The sequence below is a fragment of the Cervus canadensis genome, chromosome 11 (genome assembly GCF_019320065.1).
Source record: "Cervus canadensis isolate Bull #8, Minnesota chromosome 11, ASM1932006v1, whole genome shotgun sequence".
NCBI lineage: Eukaryota > Metazoa > Chordata > Mammalia > Artiodactyla > Cervidae > Cervus > Cervus canadensis.
In genome coordinates, this window is record NC_057396.1 from 6,382,951 (window position 1) to 6,407,796 (window position 24,846).

The 24,846-nt window shown below is 41.3% G+C and overlaps 1 protein-coding gene across 2 annotated transcripts in view; it reads left to right on the plus strand.

Annotated features, from left to right (window-relative positions):
* Nucleotides 1-955: 955 nt before the first annotated feature.
* PGR (progesterone receptor) overlaps nt 956-24,846 on the plus strand; it is a 112,411-nt gene continuing 88,520 nt past the window's right edge. Inside the window, exons 1-2 of one of the 2 annotated variants that reach the window (XM_043482485.1) lie at nt 956-3,769; nt 4,960-5,111. In XM_043482485.1, the coding sequence (XP_043338420.1) occupies nt 2,199-3,769; nt 4,960-5,111 (1,723 nt within the window). In that variant the 5' untranslated portion in view covers nt 956-2,198. The remainder of the gene's footprint in view (nt 3,770-4,959; nt 5,112-24,846) is intronic. The other variant, XM_043482484.1, reaches the window with a different exon arrangement.

Consider the following 24,846-nt stretch of genomic DNA (forward strand, 5'->3'; position numbering starts at 1 on the left):
CTCTTCAGCCCTCCTCTGCCTGCCTAACTCCTTCATATTTAAAACTAGTCAATCAGAGTAAGCTAATAGCCCAAACAATTGATTCCCAGTGACCTAATATGATAAAATTTACTTCTCTCTCATGTAAACACTCCCCAGGTGATTCAGAGACCCAGGCTCCTTACCTCCATCAGCTCTGCCTGCCCAGGAGTCTCCCACTGTACTCTCCATAACAGGCTGAGAGAACCAGCGGGCATCAGCACAGATAGGACTCGAGGAATTTTCCAAATGATTAATTCACTTTTGAACATGCTATCTTTAAGAGATGTCAGGATACCCAGCGGTCTTGGGTTCAGCACAGAGACTATTTATTAGCTTATGGGTGCTCATTGGAAGGACTGATGCTGAAGCTGAAATTCCAGTTCTTTGGCCACCTCATGCAGAGCTGACTCATTGGAAAAGACCCTGATGCTGGGAGGGACTGGGGGCAGGAGGAGAAGGGGACAACAGAGGATGAGATGGCTGGATGGCATCACCGACTCGATCGATGGACCTGAGTTTGAGTAAACTCCAGGAGTTGGTGATGAACAGGGAGGCCTGGTGTGCTGCGATTCATGGGGTCAAAAGAGTCGGACACGACTGTGTGACTGAACTGAACTGAATAAACTATCCCACATGTATTGCACTACTCCCCTTCTCTCTACATCTTCAGGAAGAGGTGATTTGCTTTAAAAACTCAAAGTTAATTTTTAAGAATAAGAATGCTGAGGGGAGAAAAAGTAGTATTCAACATCTCTATTGAGGAATTTATGATGTAGCACAGAATGGAAGCTGGAGCTAAAGGAAACTTTCCTTAAAGGGCTATTTATTAAAAAATGGAACGCACTCCTTAGGACAAATCAAAGTGTAAACACACAACATGCAAACTTCTTGTACAGGTAAATCAGTAAAGAAATGGAACGCACTCCTTAGGACAAATCAAAGTGTAAACACACAACATCCAAAATTCTTGTACAGGTAAATTAGTGTTCTCAGCTATCTCCTGCTCCCAAATTTCTCTGCCACATTGAGGATGGTTCAAGAGGAGTAGAGAACATGTTGGTTGCAGCGAGAAACATTTGAAAGCACTCACTTTTATGGAAGTCATAAAAGAGAAAAATCTCTCATGTTATTTAGAATCATCCTCGATATATTTATTCTAAAAATAATAATAATAATAATACACATAGCCAAATACCGTTCTCTGTGTAAAATCTTTACAAATCTGACATGCTGAGAATTCAGCTTCTGATACAATCCATTCACTTTTCCAATTAGACTGGTATTGAGTTCTCAGTACAAAATCAAATGTGCTTATGCAGCCCATCCCACAGTACCTGTTAATTCAGGCTGGCGCTTGGAATTTCAGATCTGGTCCCTCCGCGGGGCGGGGCGGGGCCGTGGGCGGGGCCTGCCGACGGGGAGGCGGGGTGCTGGGAAAGCCGGGGGGCGGGTCTGCTCGTGAAGCCTCGTAGTATCTGAGCGTGCGAGGGTCCGCGGCGCTAGCAGCGTGCTCCGCGAGGCTTCGCTTCACGTGGCATCGCAGTGGACCCCGCCGCTCCGGGCGCTTTGTGCTCGCGGACTGCCGAGAGATGTGAGCGCCGCTGAGATGCCCGTGGCGAGCGACCTGGAGCCGGCAGAGACGACGCTGCTCCTGAGGATGGGCTGCGCCGAGAGGCCGACGCAGCCCCGGGGTGTCCGGGGGAAAGGAAGGGGACCGCAGCCCAGGACCGGGAGCATCCCGGCGCTGGAGCGGGCGGAAAAGTCAAGAGCCACAGCCGCTGTCCAGCGCTTGCGAAGCCGCCGCCCCTGGGGTGCGCCCAGCGGTTTGTGAGTACTCAGCGTCGCCTGTCCGCAGACGGAAGCCGGGGAACACCCCTGGAGAGCTCTACGGGATCCCCACAATCGCCGTCGCCTGGTCTTCCCACCTGCCTCAGAGACAGAGTGACTGCCGCCCCCCCCCCCCACCTGCGGACCCGGGGCGAGGGCGGAGGCCCATCGGGGCCGCCCCCTTCCCACCCAGGAGGTGGAGAGTTCCCCCCCTCTCCGCCGTCCGCTCCGGCCAAATTCAACTCCCGTTCTCTCCTCCCGCGGCCCCGAGCCTCCTGACGCCCCCTCGTCCTCCCGCTATCCCCCCCTCCCCAGAGACAGGGGAGGAGAAAAGGGGAGCCCAGGGCGTCATGACTGAGCTGAAGGCGAAGGGTTCCCGCGCTCCCCACGTGGCGGGCACAGCGCCCTCGCCCACCCAAGTCGGAGCCCCTCTACGGGGACGCCCAGACGCGGGCCCCTTCCAGGCGGGCGAGGCCTCGGGCCCGACGCCCACAGCCTCGGGCCTCCCCGTCTCCCTGGACGGGCTGATCTTCCCTCGGCCCTGCCAGGCTCAGGACCTGGACGGGAAGACGCCGGACCCAGAGTCGCTGGCAGACGTGGAGGGGGCGTATTCCAGAGGGGAAACCGCAGAGGGCGCTGCTGCAAGACCCGTGGAAAAGGACGGCGGGTTGCTGGACAGCGTCCTGGACACCCTGCTGGCGCCCCCCGGCCCTGAACAGAGCCCCGCCAGCCCCGCCGTCTGCGAGGCCCCCAGCCCTTGGTGCCTGTTTGGCCCCGAGCTTGCCCAAGACACCCGGGCTGCGCCCGCCGCCCAGGGGGTCCTGCCCCAACTCATGAGCCGCCCGGAGAGCAAGGCTGGCGATACCCCCGGGGGGGCCGCCGGCCAGAAGGTGCTGCCCCGGGGCCTGGCGCCATGCCGGCAGCTGCTGGCCCCGACGGCCGCGAGCCACCCCTGGCCCGCGCCAGCGCCGAGGCCGTCTCCGCAGCCCGCGGTGGTGGAGCTGGAGGTGGACGACTCGGAGCCCGAGGGCTCCTCGGGGCCGCCCCTGAAGGGAAAAGCCCGGCCCGCGGGAGGAGCCGCGATCAGCGCTCCCGGGACGGCCGCGGGAGGCGTCGCCCCGCTGCCCAAAGAAGATGCCCGATTCTCTGCGCTCAGGGCCTCCCCGGCGGAGCATGACGCGCCCGCCGCGCCCGGGCGCGCCCCGGTGGCCACCGCGGTGATGGACTTCATCCACGTGCCCATCCTGCCGCTCAACTCGGCCTTCCTGGCCGCCCGCACCCGGCAGCTGCTGGAGGGCGACAGCTACGACGGCGGGGTCGCCGGCGCCTTCGCCGCGCCGCGGGGCTCGCCCTCCGCCTCGTCCGCCCCGGGCGCGCCCGGAGACTTCCCCGACTGCGCGTACCCGCCCGACGCCGAGCCCAAGGACGACGCGTTCTCGCTCTACGGGGACCCGCAGCCGCCCGCCCTGAAGATCAAGGAGGAGGAGGAGGGGGGCGCCGAGGCCGCCGCACGCTCCCCGCGGCCCTACCTGCTGGCGGGGGCCAGCCCCGCCGTCTTCGCGGACTTCCCGCTGGCGCCGCCGTCCAGGCCGGGGGAGGTGGTGGCGCCCGCGGCCGCCGCTGGGGCCCCCGGCTCGTCCGCGGCCGCGTCGGGGTCCGCCCTGGAGTGCGTCCTGTACAAGGCGGAGGGCGCGCCGCCCCAGCCCGGCCCGTTCGCGCCGCCGCCCTGCAAGGCTCCGGCCGCGGGCGCCTGCCTGCTGCCGCGGGACCTGCCGTCCACCTCGGCCGCCGCCGCCGCCGGGGCCACCCCTGCGCTCTACCCGCCGCTCGGCCTCAACGGGCTCCCCCAGCTCGGCTACCAGGCCGCGGTGCTCAAGGAGGGCCTGCCGCAGGTCTACCAGCCCTATCTCAACTACCTGAGGTGAGGGCCCGGCGCGGCGCGTGAGGACCGGTCCGGCCGCCCCCGGCCCCCGGCGCCCGGCATCCCCGAGTGGCCGCCAGGAGTGGGTGGCCGAGGCGGGGCGCAGCGCAGCGCAGCTTGGCTTCCTTTTCCTCGCCTCTTCTCCTCATTTATTTTGGGGGGGAGGGGGGAGGGCCCCGCGGGGGCCCAGATTATGCTGCTTCTGGAGCGGGCTTCCCCGACAATATGTTTCTAAACTTTCCAGATCTGCGCAGTCCCAAGGCGAACCAGCCGCGAGTTCTAAAAGTGCAGCGTCACTCTGGGTCCGCCGTAGCCCCGCGGAGCCGAAAGGGTGCGGCGAGTCCGGGGTTTTATAAAATGCTTTTCTTCCTAGAAGGACAGTTACCGAGAACGTGCGTTCCGGAGAGGAGACGGTAACGCATCGTTCTCCCGGGCGGGGTGGCGCTAGGTGCCCGGCCAGAATCCAAAGCAGAACCATCTTAAGGGTCTGGACACTTAGCGCTTCATTTTCACCCGAATCTCTAGATTAAAATTAATTTATGTGTAATATGTTCACAGTATGGTTTTAAACATCAATCACTGCGGTGCACTGTAGGCTAGTATTGTTTCAAGTTCGCTACAACTTTTAGCATACAAGTTTTGAAAAACACTTTAATTTACATACGAGAGTTATGGAATTTTAAAGAAAAAAGAAAGTGCTCTGAATTTGGAATCTTGTGTTGTGAATAGTCAAAACAGTGTCAATATATTGAACAATGCTTTAAAAAGACAAACACGGGTACTTGTTTAATTACAGAGATGACTTTTTAAAATGATTGTACTCTTAAAGCAAAATCATATTTATTGTTTCCCACCGTTAAACAAGGTTATAACATTTGTCAAAAGACTAAATTGATTCTCTGTAATGAGTTTTGCAGGAAGTTTTTTTTTTTCCTGAACATAAAATTAAATATTAATTATTTATTACTTTTGTTGGTACTCCTGATGAGAGGCTAATAACTTGCAAGTGTGATGAATCCAGTAACAGGTAGTATATCAAGTTCAGTTTGCTATGTTTTTCAGATCTGTATTGATATATGGCTGTAATTTTTAAAAACCTTTTCACTCTGCCTATTTTGGGTTAAGGAAACTTTAGTGTTAGACAGTGGTGGACCTAAAAATAAATTGAGTACTTTGTTTTGCATTTCAAGGCCGGATTCAGAAGCCAGCCAGAGCCCACAGTACAGCTTTGAGTCATTACCTCAGAAGATTTGTTTAATCTGTGGGGATGAAGCATCAGGCTGTCACTATGGTGTCCTCACCTGTGGAAGCTGTAAGGTCTTCTTTAAAAGGGCAATGGAAGGTAGGCTCCTTTCTTGTTGGTTTAATTGTAAATGGACACCATCTAATATTTTACAGATCTTGATTAGCCCTTGCTTCTTCTAAGAAATGATCGTATTTCCGTATAACTAAAAATATGTGATAATATTTTAACAATATATTTTTATTTATAATCTGTATTGAATGTGGTTAGATATTATAACTGCATAATATTTGACTATCACTTTTAATATTAGACAAAAGCATATGAATCTTGGAACATGCTAACATTGTTCATTAACTTTAGAGACACAACTTTGTTCTGATTGAATTTTTATATTTCTATTGCATATATTATATGTAAGATACACTAAATTAAAATTTTCTTCCAAAAGTAAAATGGTAGAAGTCATCAAAATTATATATGTACGTATATATGATGCAGTTACAAGTTTTCTTCATAATTATGTCATTTCCCTGCATGATGTTTATGTAATAATTATATAATGGTAATTATAGAAAAAAATGTTTAAAGTTCCCTTTTTGTTTAGTGCAAACAATTTAAAGCAAAAGAAGAATTTGAACTCCACAGTAATTTAATTTCTGCAGAAATATTTTGCTTTAAGTAAGGCTTTCATATTTTTAAAATCATCTAAATTACATATTTACCTAATGATTTTAGATTGATTTGCATAATGTATTTCATATTTGAACTTTTATAAAATATATGTTTTAATTTCATCCTTTTTATCTACACTAAACTCTAAGCAGCCAAGCACATTTATATTTGAAGATAGAAATGCACTTAGACATCATTTCACATTTGAATTCTAGCAATAAGTGTATTTTATAACAAGCGGACATGAATTTAGGGTTATCTCTGGAGTTCTGAGATCACACCTAGACAAGGGACCAAAGATCTGAATGTCTGCTTTTTTGCTGCCTGTTTGTGAGTTTTCTGATTTCAGGAGTCCTCTACATATAAGTAGGAAAGGAGGGAGTGGGGAATTTTTACCTTAAGGGAGCATTCAAAGGAGTTGACATGCATATTTAATACACATTTACCCTAAAAGAATATTAACCCAAAAGATGTTTAACAAATTCACTATCGCTATAGATTGCTAACATATAATTCTTCATAACTATTATGCCCTTTTAGTGAAAATGATTCTCATCTATTAATGGTATATGTACCCCTCCTACTGAAATTAATGCTTCAAAAAAAGTAATTGCTCTTATGCGTTCCTAGAACATGATTGTTTCCCACGAAGGATGGATGTATTTCACTGATATTGAGCATATGTATTAAACTTCAGGGGACTTTAACTGCATTTTAAATTAGTTGAGGTGCTGTGACAAGAGGCCATGTGAGAAAATGGGATGACTGAGGGTAGTCTTAACTTTCCACTGACATCATTTAGTCATAGTTACAGTTTGAAGCCCTTTGTGTGGAAGAGTTGATTCTCCAGTGGGTAATTGAAGTTACTGTTCCCATCTGACTTTGATCCTGGTTTCCTGAACATTCCCCTCTGCATTAATGTGATTTTCTTTATACTTATAGTTTTATTAGTCTAATTCTTAAGTGAATGACCCTGTTGGAGTCCCCCAAAAGCCAAGTTATTCCAGCCCAACTCTCTCTTTCTACAGATACACAAGTCCTAAAGACACATATCTAAGTTTCTAAAGAGCATACAATTAGTTGGTAGCTGATTGTTAGTCAACATAAGTTAGATTTTCTTTCACTGCAGTGCCTATAAATCAGAGATGGTATGCAAAAGTAGGTATATGACAAATGCTACTTAATTCTTGAAAGTTACTTCAAAAGTGCATATAGGACCAAGAATACTCTAATTAAAATATAAATGTTTTCACATCATTATTATCAGAATAGCATCCTAAACATAAAAGATGTCTTCCCAAATTTGCAATGACAAGGCATTTGTTGGACCACTACTGTTGGCATGGTTCTGTTTTAATTTTGAGTAATAGAAATGAAGTACCTTTATTCAAAATTGTTTATGAAGAGGAGCTCAAGATAAAAGTTGATAAATCATTTGGCTGTTAAATGACAAGTAAAATTATTGATCTCTGGACATTGAGAAGAACTTGTTAAGTGTATAAATTCAAGGAAAACTGATGAGATTAAGATTAGACTAAGACTTGAAGATCCATATTAGGAAATTATTAGAGTTAAAGGTTAAGAAGGTTGATTGCCAGTGTTTGCTTGAATCAGTCATTTAAGGCAAGAAAATAGAAGGTTCTTTGAGTTTTCGAGAGTGAGAAAGTTGAGTAGAAGAATATTTGTAATTGAAGAGAAATACCCAGTTTGAAATCTTAGAGTGAAATAGGGCTGTGTGATGAACAACTTCAGGGTAGAACTATGTGTGGATGCCAGTATGTCCAGAAATTGAATGTCATCGTCAACAATATGAATATTAAATACCAAGGATAATGATGATAATGGCTTTCAGGAGTGCTTTCTATGTGCCTGTGACTATTTAAATGTTGTATTGGTCTTGACCCTTTTAAGTCATATGGTGTAGACATTATCATCACTTTCAGTTTATAAATGAGGAAACTGCCTTTGTAAATTGCCTTAAATCACAAGAAGTAGTGGAATAGGATTCAAATCCAAGGTGTTTGACCCCAGAATCTATGCCTTCCACCACTACACTTTCTTTCTCATAACAGGAAATTCAGTTTCAGCCTCACAAAGAAACAATAGAGGGTTGGAAGAAAAAAATGTGAGCCAAGTGAGAAAACTTTCTAAGAAGGTAGAAGGGAATCCTAATGGAGAATGCAATATCAAGGGTGATTGAAAGTGTGTAATGTAAATGGATGGATGATACTAACACCACATTTAGGGCTGCAATGAAAAGACACATCCAGTTTCCCCACCCCTCCTCCAAGTTAGAAGTGGGAGACAATATTGCTAATGGAGAAGTTACTCAGGAAACTGAATTTCCCTTGGTATGAGACAGAAAAGAGAAGAGGCAGAGAAAAAAGACATCCTTCAGGAAGTAGGAGTATGCGGAGGAGAGAAATGACCTCTTAAGCTGGAAAAAAAAAATATATATATTAGCCAAAAAATAGTTGCTTGAATAGCCCATTGCATTCCTTTACTAATACTTGGAGTGAACCAGGGAGTGGTCAGAAATTGCCTTAATGCCTTTCAAGGAGAAGTCATAATGACCTGCCAGTCCTATAAATGCAGGCCTTGTGTTAAGAAGGAAAAGATAATTTCTCACTGGCTTACCTCAGTATGCACTGTGACTTGCTCAATGCTAGGAATACTAAACATTCAGTGTATGATTGTTTGCTAAGAGAACCAGTCATAACAAATGATGCCAAGCTCTTATTCTTTGCATATTTTACACTGTGACAGCATTTGTAGTGAATACATTTGATGGCATAGGGTTGGGAAATATTGTTAATATAGCTGAAACATAGTGTTTAGAAGATACGAGGCTAAGTAGGTATTGATGGATTTTTAATTATATTACATTATGCCTCATTTTTCTATCTTAATTGAGGTATAAGTGACAAATAAAATTATAAGATATTTAAAGTATACCTTGTAATGATTTTATATTATAGGTGCATGGTGAAAGAATTCCTCCCCATCAAGTATGTTACTTTTTGAACATACCGCACATATTTGCCTTTCTTTTTGGCAAGGATATTTAAGTTCTACTCTCTTGGCAAATTTCAGTTATATAATGTTATACAATGTTATCAATTGTAGTCACAGTGTTATGCATTAGATCCTCAGACCTTATTCACCTTATACCTGAAGGTTTGTATCCTTTTACCAGTCTCTCCCTATTTTCCCCCACCCTGTAGCCACTGGTAACCACTTCTCTGTTCTGTGTTTCTGTAAATTCAACTTATTTTTTTAATTCCACATGTAAATGATACCTGTGGTATTAATCTCCATCTGGCTTATTTCATTTAGCATAATATACTCTATGTTCAGCTAATTTTTGTTTTTGCATTAATTAACCAAATATTTATTGAGCACCTGCTGTATGCCAGCGACTATACTAGGTACTGGTTGAAAAGTAAAACAGGACAGACCTAACTAGCTTTAGCACTCATGGAGTTTTTCGTGTAGTGGAGGAAAGGGACATTCTATCAATTAGCATGCATTTAACAAGTTATTATATATTATATGTTAATGAGTCATGCCTGGACAACTGGTCACTTGACCCATCTGACAGATGCTGGGGATGGTGGGGAAGTCTTTAGAATTAGAAAGACATTCTCATAAACAGTCTTCCCAGGTGGTCCTAGTGGTAAAGAACCCACCTGCCAATGCAGGAGACATAAGAGACGAGGGTTCCATCTCTCAGTTGGGAGGATCCCCTGGAGGAGGAAATGGCAACCCGCTCCAGTATTCTTGCCAGGAGAGTCCCATGGATAGAGGAGCTTGCAGGCTGCAATCCATGGGGTCACAAAAAGTCAGACACGACTGAGCGTCTGAGCACATCATAAGCAGATCACAGAGGAAACAGAACAGAAATGAAGTATTTTTAAGAATAGCATATTTCTTTCTGAAGTTCAGTGGAGTTAGTGTCATAGTCTAAAAATGAAAACTGATGTGGTAGCATCATTCTCCATGGTATGAAATGATGAACATTCAAATTTGTAAAAGATCATTTTTAAGAGCAATTTTAGATTTATAGCAAAATCGAGAGGAAGGTACAGAGATTTTCCATGTACCTCCCGTGGTTGCACAGGCATAGCTTATGATCAGAATCCTCCACCAGAGTAGTATGTTTGTTGCAACTGATGAATCTGCATCAACACACCCTAATCACTGAAAGTCCATAGTTTACATGAGGGTTCACGCTTGGTTTTGTACCATTGGGTGGATCTGGACAAATGTTTGATGACATGTATCCACGGTTAGAGTTTCATACAGAGTATTTTCACTGCCTCCCCAAATCCTTTGTGCTCTTCCTGTTCATCCCTTCCTCATCCCCAACTCCTGTCAACCACTAATATTTATATTGTCCCCATAGTTTTGCCTTTTCCAGAATGTCATATAGTTGGAATCATACAGTAGGAAGCCTTTTCAGGTTAGCTTTTTCCCTTAGCAAATATGCATTGAAACTTCCTCCATGTGAAAAGCTCATTTCTTTTTAGTGCTGAATAACACTTCATTGTCTGAATATACCACAGTTTGTTTATCTGTTCATCTGCTGAAGGACACCTTGGTTGCTTCCAGGTTTTGGCAATTATGAATAAAGTTGCTCTAAAGATTTGTCTGCAAGTATTTGTGTGAACATCAGTTTTCAACTCCTCAGGGCAAATATCAGGCTTTCCTGGTGGCTCAGTGGTATAGAACTCGCCTACCAAAGCAGAAGTTGTGGGTTTGATCCCTGTGTCAAAAAGATCCCCTGGAGAAGAAAATGGCAACCCACTCCACTATGCTTGCCTGGGAAATCCCATGGTCAGGGGAGTCTGGCAGGCTGCAGTCCAAGGGGTCGCAAAAAGGCTGAACGTGACTTAGCAATTAAACAGCAGCAGCACAGCAAATGCCAAGGGGTGTGGTGGCTTGGTGGTGTGGTAAGAGTATGTTTAGTTTTAGAAGAAACCACCAAATTGTCTTCCAAAGTGGCTGTATCATTTTACATTCCCACTGGCAATAATTGAGAATTCATCTTATTCCATGTCCTTGCCAGCATTTGTGTTTCTAGTGCTTCAGATTTCTCCATTCTAACAGGTGTGTAGTGGCAGTTCATTGTTGTTTTGACTTAAATTTCCCTGATGACATATTATGTGAAGTATATTTTCATATGCTTGTTTGACATCTATATATCTTCTTTGGTGATGTGTTTATTACAGTTTTTGGCCCATTTTTTAATTGGGTTTTCTTTCTGTTGAGCTTTAAAAGGTTTTTTGTGGATTATTTTTGTTTGTTTTTTGGATAACAGACATTTATCTAATAGGTATTTTGCAAATATTTTCTCCCACTCTGTCTTTTTGTTCTTTTGGTAGTATCTTTACATAGTAGACAAATTCATTTTTAATGAAATATGGTTTCTCAATTCTTTCTTTCATGGATTATGACTTGGGTATTATATCTGAAAAATGTCATCAAACTCAAGGTCATGTGGATTTTCTCCTACGTTATCTTTTAGTAGTTTTATAGTTTTGCATTTTATGTTTAGTTTTCTGATCCATTTTGAGTAGATTTTTGTGAAGGGTGTAATGTCTGTGTCAAGACTGATTTTTTTGCATATGGATGTCCAGGGATTTCTAGTACTATTTGTGAAGAGACTATCTTATTTCTATTGTAGTACCATTTCTCTTTTATTTTTTAATTGATTTATTTATTTTAATTGGAGGCTAATTACAGTACTGTAGTGGTTTTTGCCATACATTGACATGAATCAGCCACAGGTGTACATGTGTCCCTCATCCTGAATCCCCCTCCCACCTCCTTCCCCATCCCATCCCTCAGGGTCATCCCAGTGCACCAGCCCTGAGCACCCTGTCTCATGCATCGAACCTAGACTGACGATCTGTTTCACATAGGATAATATACATGTTTCAAAGCTATTCTCTCAAATTATCCCACCCTTGCCTTCTCCCACAGAGTCCAAAAGTCTGTTCTTTATCTCTGTGTCTCTTTTGCTGTCTCACATAGAGGGTCATAGTTACCATCTTTCTAAATTCCTTATATATGTGATAATATACTGTATTGGTGTTTTTCATTATGACTTACTTCACTCTGTAAAATAGGCTCCAGTTTCATTCACTTCATTAAAACTGATTCAAATGCATTCTTTTTAATAGCTGAGTAATATTCCATTGTGTATTTGTACCACAATTTTCTTATCCATTTGTCTGCCGATGGACATCTAGGTTGCTTCCATGTCCTAGTTATTGTAAACAGTGCTGTGATGAACATTGGGGTACACGTGTCTCTTTCAGTTCTGGTTTCCTCAGTGTGTATTCCCAGAATTGGGATTGCTGGGCCGTATGGCAGTTCTGTTTCCAGTTTTTTAAGGAAACTCCACACTGTTCTCCATAGTGGCTGTACTAGTTTGCATTCCCACCAACGGTGTAAGAGGGTTCCCTTTTCTCCACACCCTCTCCAGCATTTATTGTTTTAGACTTTTGGATAGCAGCCATTCTGACTGGCGGGAGATGGTACCTCATTGTGGTTTTGACTTGCATTTCTCTGATAATGAGTGGTGCTGAGCATCTTTTCATGTGTTTGTTAGCTATCTGCATGTCTTTGGAGAAATGTCTGTTTAGTTCTTTGGTCCATTTATTGATTGGGGTGTTTATTTTTCTGGTATTGAGCTTCATAAGCTGCTTGTATATTTTTGAGATTAATTCTTTGTCAGTTGCTTCATTTGCTATTATTTTCTCCCATTCTGAAGGCTGTCTTTTCACCTTGCTTATAGTTTCCTTCATTGTGCAAAAGCTTTTAAGCTTAATTAGGTCCCATTTGTTTGTTTTTGCCTTTATTTCCATTACTCTTGGAGGTGGGTCATAGAGGAAACTGCTGTGATTTATGTCAGAGAGTGTTTTGCCTGTGTTTTCATCTAGGAGTTTTATAGTTTCTGGTCTTATGTTTAGATCTTTAATCCATTTTGAGTTTATTTTTGTGTATGGTGTTAGAAAGTGTTCTAGTTTCATTCTTTTACAAGTGGTTGACCAGTTTTCCCACCATCACTTGTTAAAGAGATTGTCTTTTCTCCATTGTATGTTCTTGCCTCCTTTGTCAAAGATAAAGTGTCCATAGATGTGTGGATTTATCTCTGGGCTTTCTGTTTTGTTCCATTGATCTATATTTCTGTCTCTTGCCGGTACCATGCTCTCTTGATGACTGTAGCTTTGTAGTATAGTCTGAAGTCAGGCAGGATGATTCCTCCAGTTCCATTCTTCTTTCTCAAGATTGCTTTGGCTATTTGAGGTTTTTTTTTTTGTGTGTGTTTCCATACAGATTGTGAAATTATTTGTTCTAGTTCTGTGAAAAATACCATTGGTAGCTTGATAGGGAGTGCATTGAATCTATAGATTGCTTTCGGTAGTATACTCATTTTTGCTGTATTGATTCTTCCAATCCATGAACATGGTATAGTTCTCCATCTATTTGTGTCCTCTTTGATTTCTTTCATCAGTGTTTTATAGTTTTCTGTATATAGGTCTTTTGTTTCTTTAGGTAGATTTATTCCTAAGTATTTTATTCTTTTTGTTGCAATGATGAATGGAATTGTTTCCTTGATTTCTCTTTCTGTTTTCTCATTGTTAGTGTATAGGAATGCAAAGGATTTCTGTGTATTAATTTTATATCCTGCAACTTTACTATATTCACTGATTAGGTATAGTAATTTGCTGGTGATGTCTTTAGGTTTTCCTATGTAGAGGATCATGTCATCTGCAAACAGTGAGAGTTTTACTTCTTCCTTTCCAATCTGGATTCCTTTTATTTCTTTCTCTTCTCTGATTGCTGTGGCTAAAACTTCCAAAACTATGTTGAATAGTAGTGGTGAGAGTGGGCATCCTTGTCTTGTCCCTGACTTTAGGGGAAATGCTTTCAATTTTTCACCATTGAAGATAAAGTTTGCTGTGGGTTTATCATATATGGCTTTTATTATGTTGAGGTATGTTCCTTCTATTCCTGCTTTCTGGTTTTTATCATAAATGGATGTTGAATTTTGTCAAAGGCTTTCTCTGCATCTATTGAGATAATCATGTAATTTTTATCTTTCAATTTGTTAATGTGGTGTATCACATTGATTGATTTGTGGATATTAAAGAATCCTTGCATCCCTGGGATAAAGCCCACTTCGTCATGATGTATAATCTGTTTAATATGTTGTTGGATTCTGTTTGCTAGAATTTTGTTGAGGATTTTTGCATCTATGTTCATCAGTGATACTGGCCTGTAGTTTTCTTTTTTTGTGGCATCTTTGTCTGGTTTTGGTATTAGGGTGATGGTGGCCACATGGAATGGGTTTGGCAATTTACTTTCCTCTGCAATTTTCTGGGGGTTTGAGGATAGGTTTGAGGATAGTTTAAGGATAGGTGTTAGCTCTTCTCTAAATTTTTGGTAGAATTTACCTGTGAAGCCATCTGATCCTGGCCTCTTGTTTGTTGGAAGATTTTTGATTACAGTTTTGATTTCTGTGCTTGTGATGTGTCTGTTAAGATTTTCTATTTCTTCCTGGTTCAGTTTTGGAAGGTTATACTTTTCTAAGAATTCGTCCATTTCTTCCAAGTTGTCCATTTTATTGGCATATAGTTGCTGATAGTAGTCTTTTATGATCCTTTTCATTTCTGTGTTGTCTGTTGTGATTCTTCCATTTTCATTTCTAATTTTGTTGATTTGATTCTTCTCCCTTTTTTTCTTGATGAGTCTAGCTAATGGTTTGTCTATTTTATTTATTTCCTCAAAGAACCAGCTTTTAGTTTTGTTGATTTTTGCTACAGTTTCCTTTGTTTCTTTTTCATTTATTTCTGCCCTAATTTTTATGATTTATTTCCTTCTACTAACTCTGGGGTTCTTCATTTCTTCCTTGCTTTATGTGTAAAATTAGGTTATTTAGTTTATTTTTCTCTTGTTTCTTGAGGTAAGCTTATATAGCTATGAACCTTCCCATTAGCACTGCTTTTATTGAATCCCATAGGGTTTGGGTTGTTGTGTTTTCATTGTCATTTGTTTCTATGCATATTTTGTCTTCTTTTTTGATTTCTTCTGTGATTTGTTGGTTGTTTATAAGCATGTTGTTTAGCCTGCATATGTTTGTATTTTTAATACTTTTTTTTCCTGTAGTTGACATCTACTCTTAGCACATTGTGATGAGAAAAGATGCTTGGAATGATTTCACTTGTTTTGAATTTACTAAGGATAGACTTATGGTTAGGATGTTATCTCCCTGGAGAAGTTTCCATGTGTACTTGAGAAAAAGGTGAAATTCATTGTTTGGGGTTGAAATGTCCTTTAGATATCAATTAGGTCTGACTGGTCCATTGTATCATTTAAAGTTTGTGTTTCCTTGGTGATTTTCTGTTTTGTTGATCTATCCATAGGTGTGAGTGGGGTATTAAAATCTCCCACTATAATTATGTTACTGCTAATTTCCCCATTCATACTTGTTAGCATTTGCCTTACATATTGCGCTACTCCTACGTTGGGTGCATATATATTTATAACTGTTATATCTTCTTCTTGGATTGATCCTTTGATCATTATGTAGTGTCCTTCTTTGTCTCTTTTCACAGCCTTTATTTCAAAGTTTATTTTATCTGATATCAGTATTGCTACTTCTGCTTTCTTTTGTTCTCCATTTGCATGAAATATCTTTTTGCAGCCCTTCACTTTCAGCCTGTATGTGTCCCTTGTTTTGAGGTGGATCTCTTGTAGACAGCCTATATAGGGGTATTGTTTTTGTATCCATTCAGCCACTCTTTGTCTTTTGGTTGGGGGAGTCCAATCCATTTACTTTTAAGGTAATTATTGATAAGTATGATCCCATTGCCACTTACTTTATTGTTATGGGTTCGAGTTTATACACCTTCTCTGTGTTTCCTGTCTAAAGAAGATCCTTTAGCATTTGTTGAAGAGCTGGTTTGGTGGTGCTGAATTCTCTCAGCTTTTGCTTGTCTGTAAACTTTTGATTTCTTCTTCATATTTGAAAGAGATACTTGCTGGGAATAGTAATCTTGGTTGTAGGTCTTTTTTTTTTCATCACTTTAAGTATGTCCTGCCATTCCCTTCTGGCCTGAAGAGTTTCTATTAAAAGATCAGCTGTTATTCTTATGGGAATCCCCTTGTGTGTTATTTGTTGCTTTTCCATTGCTGTTTTTAATATTTGCTCTTTGTGTTTGATCTTTCTTAGTTTGATTTATATGTGTGTTGGGGTGTTTTGCCTTGGGTTTATCCTGTTTGGGACTCTCTGGGTTTCTTGGACTTGGGTGGCTATTTCCTTCCCCATTTTAGGGAAGTTTTCAACTATTATCTCCTCAAGTATTTTCTCATGCCCTTTGTTTTTGTGTTCTTCTTCTAGGACTCCTATGATTTGAATGTTGGGGCGTTTAACATTGTCCCAGAGATCTCTGAGGTTGTCCTCATTTCTTTTAATTCTTTTTCTTTTTTCCTCTGTGTTTCATTTATTTCCACCATTCTGTCTTCCACCTCACTTATCCTACCTTCTGCCTTAGTTATTCTACTGTTGGTTCCCTCCAGAGTGCTTTTGATCTCAGTTATTGCATTATTCATTATTGATTGACTCTTTTTTATTTCTTCTAGGTCCTTGTTAAACATTTTTTGCATCTTCTCAATCCTTGTCTCTAGTCTATCTATCTGTAACTCCATTTTGTTCTCAAGATTTTGGATCATCTTTACTATTGTTATTCTGAATTCTTTTTCAGGTAGATTCCCTATCTCTTCCTCTTTTGTTTGGTTTGGTTTGCATTTATCATGGTCCTTTACCTGCTGAATATTTCTCTGCCTTTTCATTTTCTTTAGATTGCTGTGTTTGGGGTGGCCTTTCTGTAGGCTGGAAGTCTGTGGTTCCTCTTTATTGTGGAGGTTGCTCCCTGTGGATAGGGTTGGACTAGTGGTTTGTCAAGGTTTCCTCATTAGGGAAGCTTGTATCGGTTTTCTGGTGGGTGAGGCTGGGTCTCTTCTCTCTGGAGTGCAGTGAAGTGTCCAGTAGGGAGTTTGGGGTGTCTGTGCATTTGGTGTGACTTTGGGCAGCCTGTATTAATGGTCAGGGCTGTGTGTCTACTTTGCTGGAGAATTAGTGTGGTATGTCTTGCTCTGGAACTTGTTGGCTCTTGGGTAGAGCTTGGTTTCAGTGTAGGTATGGAGGCTTTTGGATGAGCTCTTGTCAATTAATGTTGCCTGGAGTCAGGAATTTTCTGGTGTTCTCAAGTTTTGGATTTAAGCCTCCTGCTCTGTCTTTCAGCATTATTCTTAAAGTAGCCTCAAGACTTCTCCATCCATACAGCACAGATGGTAAAACATCTAGGTTAATGGTGAAGAGATTCTCCACAGTGAGGGACACCTAGAGAGGTTCACAGAGTTACATGGAGAAGAGAAGAGGGAGGAGGGAGATAGAGGTGACAAGGAGGAGAAGAGGGGAAGCCAAAAGGAAAGAGAGCAATCTAGCAAGTATTCAGTTCCCTAAGCGTTCTCCACAGCCCGGAACACCCAGAGAGATTCACAGAGTTAAGTAGAGAAGAGAAAGTGGAGGGAGGAAATAGAGGTGACCTGGGGGAGAAAAGGGAGAGTCAAAAGGGGAGAGAGCAATCAAGCCAATAATCACACCCCTAAGTGAAAATAGATAGTGAAGGTTAGATTCTTAAAGGTGCAAAATTGGTAACAAATACCTAAAAACAAAGATTAAAAATCTAGAGTAGAGGTTAGACTCTCAAAAATAAATATTAAAAATGAAAAACAAAATTGATCACAAAAATTATAAAAAATATGTGCATGAAATTTGCTTTAAAAATAGGTTTTCATCTTTTATTTTTTTGGCAAGGTAATAGGTTATAAAAATGAAAATTAAAGGAGTAATAAAGAACTTAAAAATAAAAAATAATAATAGTAAAAATATATCTAGGAATTTGTCTGGAGCTGTTGAGTGCAGTGTGGGGTCAGTTCAGTTTGATAGTTCCTTGTTCCAGCTTGCACTTGTTCTCAAGGTCTATGGGCCACCTCCAATGCATAGTCAATGTGAACTGCAGGGTTTTAATCTGTTGCACCTGTCACTTTGAAAGCAGTTCCCTCTTCTTTGTTTATTTTGGCTTTCTCTGTTTGCAAGTCTCTTCAGTGTCTGATTTCCACCCTTACACAAGGGGGTGAAGGCAGTCACTTATTTAGGCTCACGTGTTCAGTTGTGCTGTGGGGAGGGAGGGACACTGCAAACAAATATTGCTGGGCTGTGTGGGGAGTGCTCGCAGTGTACGGACCACACTGGGTTTTCCCCCGCTCACGGCGTGTGTGCTTTCCTGGTCTATGCAGCTCAGGCCCAGAGTGCTCTGCATGGGCACTGTCCAAAGCGGGCTCTGCATTTCGTGCACTTCCCATGTCTCAGCTGCTCAGGTTCAGGTTCTCAGGTACTCCGTAAGGGCACAGACTTGGTTGGGCGTGCATTTTGTGCCCTTCCCAGATCTGAGCAGCTCAGGCGACCAGGTGCACGGTGAGCACGGTACCCTACGTGGGCGGTGCATCTTAGTCACCTCCCCGGTCCCAGGTGTGCCGTGTGTCTCCTCTGGGGAGCTGATCTCCGGCTGTGACCCTCCTGGCAGATGTCAACTGTCCAGCATCCCAGGAAGACGTGGTTAGCAACTGGGAGCCTGCTCACAGTTTGGTGGAGGATGCCTCTCTGGGGCTGAGATTGCCCCTCACCTTCTGGCTCTGGCTGCTGCCTGCCTGCCTCTCTGCCTCCAGTGAAGGGAGGGGCCGGTCTGCAGCTGGCTAGCTGTCCTTTGGTGTCGCTCAATCCTTAGTTCTGTGAGCAGGCCAGGCTGCGCCTTGGTTAGAGCTTTTCACGGGAAAGTTCTCTCTTCCTTTTTCTTTTATCTCTCTCTGGCTATCCCACAGTTTGAGTTGCTATCTCATGTTAGCTCCCTCAGATTGTCCTCAGGGCATTCACACCCGGTCCTTACCCTAAACATGCAACCTGCACCTCCCTGTCCAGCCCTCACTGTCTGGTGGCATCCACAACCATCTAGGCTACTTCTCCGCTGGCAGTTGCAGTTAGGCACATATTCTGTGGGTTTTATTTTATTTTATTTATGTTGCCTTCTGAGATTCCAAAACTCCTCAAAGACCTGCCTGTGAGAGGGTTTCCAGGTACTTGGAAACTTCTCCTCCTTCATGACTCCCTCCCCAGGACAGATCTCCGTCCCTAACTCTTTTGTCTCTCTTTTTGTCTTTTATATTTTGTCCTACCTCCTTTTGAAGAGAATGGGCTGCCTTTCTGGGTGCCTAGTGTCCTGTGCCAGAATTCAGAAGTTGTTCTGTGGAACTTGCTCAGCATTCAAATGAACTTTTGATGAATTTGTGGGCGAGAAAGTGGTTTTCTCCATCCTATTCCTCTGCCATCTTAGGACCACCCCCTCCCCATTTCTCTTTTATTAGAGATAAGTTGACTGTATTTATATGGTTCTGTTTTTAGGCTTTCTATTCTGTTCAATTGATATATTTGCCTGTTCTTTCACAATGTCTTGATTATTGTAGCTTTGTTGTATGTCTTGCAGTCAGTTCAGTTCAGTTGCTCAGTCGTGTCCGACTCCTTGCGATCCCATGAATTGCAGCATGCCAGGCCTCCCTGTCCATTACCAACTCCGGGAGTCTATCCAAACCCATGTCCATCGGGTCATTGATGCCCTCCAGCCATCTCATCCTCTGTTATTCCCTTCTCCTCCTGCCCCCAATCTTTCCCAGCATTAGGATCTTTTCCAGTGAGTCAACTCTTCTCATGAGGTGGCCAAAGTATTGGAGTTTCAGCTTCAACATCAGTCCTTCCAATGAATACCCAGAACTGATCTCCTTTAGGATGGACTGGTTGGATCTCCTTGCAGTCCAAGGGACTTTAAAGAGTCTTCTCCAACACCACAGTTCAAAAGTGTCAATTTTTCGGCCCTCAGCTTCTTCATAGTCCAACTCTCACATCCATACGTGACCACTGGAAAAACCATAGCCTTGACTAGACGGACCTTTGTTGACAAAGTAATGTCTCTGCTTTTAAATATGCTGTCTAAGTTGGTCATAACTTTCCTTCCAAGGAGTAAGTGTCTTTTAATTTCATGGCTGCAATCACCATCTGCAGTGATTTTGGAGCCCCAGAAAATAAAGTCTAACTCTGTTTCCATTGTTTCCCCATCTATTTACCATGAAGTGATGGGACCAGATGCCATGATCTTAGTTTTCTGAATGTTGAGCTTTAAGCCAACTTTTTCACTCTCCTCCCTCACTTTCATCAAGAGGCTTTTTAGTTCCTCTTCACTTTCTGCCATAAGGGTGGTGTAGTGTCAATCCTCCAACTTCAACATTGTGTTGCCTATCTTGAGTCATTTGCCTCTCCATATAAACTTTAGTCATTGTGTTAATATCCATAAGATAGCCTTCTGGGATTTTGATTGGGCTTATACCTATGGATTGTTTTGGGAAGAACTTACGTCTTGACAGTACTGAATCTTCCTATCCATGAACATGGGCTATCTCCCCATTTATTTAGTTCTTTTATTTCATTTATTAGGGTTCTATGGTTTTCCTCATATAAATTTTATACATATTTTGTTACATTTACACCTCAGTACTTCGTATTTGGGGATGCTAATTAAATGGTATTGTATTTTTAATCTAAAATTCCACTTGTTCATTTCTGGTACATAGGAAAGCAACTGACTTTTGTATATTAATATTGTATCTTATGACCTTGCTATAATTGTTTATTAGTTCCAGGAGTTGTTCTGCCAGTCCTTTTTGGATTTTCTGCATAGAAGAACATATTATCTGCAAACAATGAGTGTTATCTCTTCCTTCCCAACAAGTGTATCTCTTCTTTTCTTTTTTTTTTATCCTATTGGATTTGTAGGACTTCCAATACAGTGCTGAAAATAAATGGTGAGATTAGATATCTTTGATTTTTCCTGACCTGATGGAAAAAATCTTCTAGTTTCTCACCATTAAGTATGACCTTAGCTGTAGGTTTTTTGTAGAATTTTTTTTTTATCAAGTTGAGAAAGTGCCTCTCTATTCCTCATTCACTAAGAGATTTTTTTCACGAATGAGTGTTGAATTTTGTTGAATATTTTTTCCGCATCTGTTGATGTTATCAAGTGATTTTTATTTTTTACCTTGTTAATGTAATGAAACACATTAATTTTCAAATGTTGAACCAGTATTGCATATGTGAATTAAATCCCATTTAATCATGATGTACAGGTATTTTTATACTTTTTTTTGGATATTTGATTTCTCAAGATTTTGATGAGATTTTCTGCATCCATATTCATGAGAGATCAGTATATAGTTTCCTTTTCTTGTGATGTCTTTGTCTAGTTTCATATTAAGATATTGCTGGTCTCATGGATTGCTTAGGAAGCATTCTTTCTGTTTTCATCTCTAAAAGAGAATGTAGAGAATTGGTATAATTTCTTCCTTAAATGTTTGGTAAAATTCATCATTGAACCCTTCTGGGCATGTTGCTTTCTGTTTTGGAAAGTTACTAATTATTGATTCAGATTCCTTAATAAAGTTCTGTTCAGATTGTCTATTTCTTCGTATGTGAGATTTAGCAGATTGTGGCTCTCAAAGCATTGATCCCTTTGCATCTGAGTTATCAAGTTTGTAAGCATAGAGTTGTTCATAACATTCTTTATTATTCATCTCATGTCCACAGGATCTATAGTGATGTCTCCTCTTTCATTTCAGATATTAGTCATTTGTATCCTTTCTCTTTTTTGTTAGCTATCCTGGCTGGAGGCTTATTAATTTTATTGATCTTTTCAAAGAACCAATTTTTGGTTTTGTTTATTTTCTTTATTCATTTCTTCTTTTCAATTTCATTGATTTCTGATTGGATTTATTATTTTTCTTCTACTTATTTAGCTTAATTTACTCTTTTTTCTAGTTTCATAAAGTGAAAATTTAGAAGATTGACTTTAGATCTTTTTTCTTTTCTGATATAATATTTAATGCTATTTTATTTTCTAATATATTTAGTGCTCAAAAAATTCCCTCTAAGCACTGCTTTTGATGTATCCCACAGATTTGGATATTTGTGTTTTCATTTAGTTCAAAATATGTTTAAATTTCTCATGACATTTCTTCTTTAAATCGTGTTTTATTTAAAAGTGTGTTGTTAAATATCTGTGTACTTTGAAATTTTCCAGTTGTCCTTCTGTTATGATTTTTAGCTTAGTTTCTTTGTGGTATAAGAACAGATGTTGAATGATTTCTGTTCTCCGAATTTAAGTTGTGTTTTATGGCCTAGAATATGGTTTACCTTGATGGATATTTCATGTGAGCTTGAGAAGAAGGTATATTCTGCTGCTGTTAAATGAAGTAGTCTATCAATGTCAATTATGTCTAACTGATTGATGATATTATTGATTTCAACTCTGTCCTTACTGATTTTCTTCTTGCTAGATCTCTCTGTTTCTGCAAGAGAGGTGTTGAAGTGGCTGACAAATAGTGGACTCATCTATTTCTCCTTACATTTCTGTCATTTTTAACTTACCAGATGTTGATGATCTGATGTCAGATGCATATGATTAATAATTGTTATGTCTTTTTGGAAAATTGGCCTCTTTAGCATGATGTAATGCTCCTCTTTATTCCTAATAATTTTCCTTGCTTTGAAGTCTGCTTTGTTTGTTAATTTTTTTTTTTTTTCTTGACAGACTCATGAACTTTTTTTCTTGCTTTTGGAGCTCTATGGTGCTTTTTACACCTATTTTAGTCCACAAAATTATCCAACCTTCCCTTCCACAATAGTTTCTTTGACTTATATCTGGGCTCTTAAGAAGACAGCTTGCCAATAATCTTATTTAATATTCTCTCCACAGAAAACTATGGCAGTTTTCCTGTTTCCCTAAAAATAAACATGTAATGCCCTGAACTTTACTTCTAAACTCTGTAAATAATAATACATCCTATTATTAAAGATAATAAATTGGATAACTTATTCTTAAACTGCATGTCCCTCAGGTTAATATTTAGCATGAGGAGTAAGCCGGTTTCAGGCACAGTTTTGCACTATGACCCATTGATGTAAGCCTCTGCTTTACTGAAAAAGAAATGGTGAGAACGTTGGCATTTGGTGACATGTGCTCAGTATATGGTTATGTAGCATTCCCAAATTATTATTGCTCCTTCAGAACCTGCATCTTAATCCTACTGCAGAAACACGAGGGGAAGTATTGACGTGAAGACATGCATGCTAGTGCTAACATGTCTTTTCCTCCAGACTTTGCGTTGTTGTACTTTAAGTGTTCAAGTATGCGACAGTACAGTCTCCTTAAAAAGTATCAAGACATTGCCAATGAGACTTAAGTTCTCTTTATAACTACCTCTAATCTGTTCATGCCTACCATTCTTCTACACCTCTATCTTAGTTTTTTACATTTTTGTGTATGTGTGTGTATAATATGTTGTTTTAGCTATGTTGATACACAAATGATATCATATATCATAATTTGTGTATCACTCCTCATCTTATTTGTTTCATGAAACAATGACTGGAAGCTCAGTATGTTTATATCTAATCCTAACAGTCTTTTAACTATTACATAATACTTTATAAGATGAAAAGCCTCTTATGAAGACATTGCCATTATTTGAGTAAGCGTTTTGGCACTTGACTACTTGGGTATGTGCCTTGCTCTTCTGTACGGGGTCTTTGCTGCGTGAGAATTTTCTCTCGTTGTGGCAAGTGGGGGCTACTCTTCGTTGTGGTGCCTGGGCTTCTCATTGCAGTGGCTTCTCTTGTCACGGAGCGCAGGCTCTAGAGCGCAGTCTCAGTAGTTGGCATCGGGCTTAGTTGCCTCGAGGCATGTGCAATCTTCCTGGACTAGGGATTGAACCCGTGTCCCCTGCATTGGCAGGCAGATTTTTTTAAAACACTGGACCACCAGGGAGGTCCATAATTAAGTATTTTGATACTCTAAGATAAATCTGTATAAATTAAATATTAGCTTGCTTCATGTTGCTAAAATGATTTTTCACTCCAGATGCATGCTTACTGCATTTAAAAGTTACTTGTGCTGGGAATACAAGTGAATGGATGTGTATGCAGTCCATGTCTTTGACATGCACAAAACCAAGAAGAAAGCAAAAACAGAACAAAAACCCTGTTGATAAATTAGTGAACACAAGAATACATTGATATGTTATGCCACAGCCATGAATGGTTCACCCTAGGGTTCAGTTAGATAAATCTAGAAGTATTGCCGTTTTTTCCACTGATATAGCCTATTGCTGTATGAGAACCTCATTCATTTAACAGATGCCTTACTACACTTGATTGTGATCAGGTGCTATTCTGAGCGCTTTCAGTATTAAGTGATTTAATTCCTCTAAGAGACCCATGAGGTGGAGGTACTCTCACTATTTTTATTTCACCAGTGAGAATACAGAAAGGTTACTGCACAGTGTAGGGGCCACGGGCCAAACACAGGGCATCTGACTCCAGCTTCTGTGCTTTGCGTGCTTCTCTATTGTCTCTCCAGATTGTTGTGTACTTGAACATATACTAATTTTATTTATACTAATTTATACTAATGTAACTTTATACTTTTTCAGACAAAACATATTTTATGGGGAAATGGTTTTCAAATTGTGCTTCTTAACTTAGTCCCATTCCTTCTTAGCCCAGAACAGCCTTGCTTTTGTTTATTTGTTTGACTCTTCTGCTTAAGATTTTATTTGAACAAAGGATTCTCTGCCAGCATTTTTGTTAGACACCACTGCATTATGACAGGAAACTGTTAGCCTCAGTCAAGTGTTTATTCAGGTACTTGAGTCAATCCTACACAGTTTCTTGACTGTTTGCCGAAAACTTTTTGGCATCTGTACAAAAAGATAGGATGAACATTTGGTCAAGATTTCAAATCTAACTCTTCAATATTTTAAGAGAATATCAACATTGTCACCTGAAAATTACATCTGAGTTATGGAGCTCTATCTTTTGTCAGCAAAACAAAGTAACTGCAGGAAATGTCTCATTAATAACTTCTTTAAAGGACTGGTTGAAATAGTTGATTCTTAAGATAGAGACCTCAAAACAGGCACACAAATT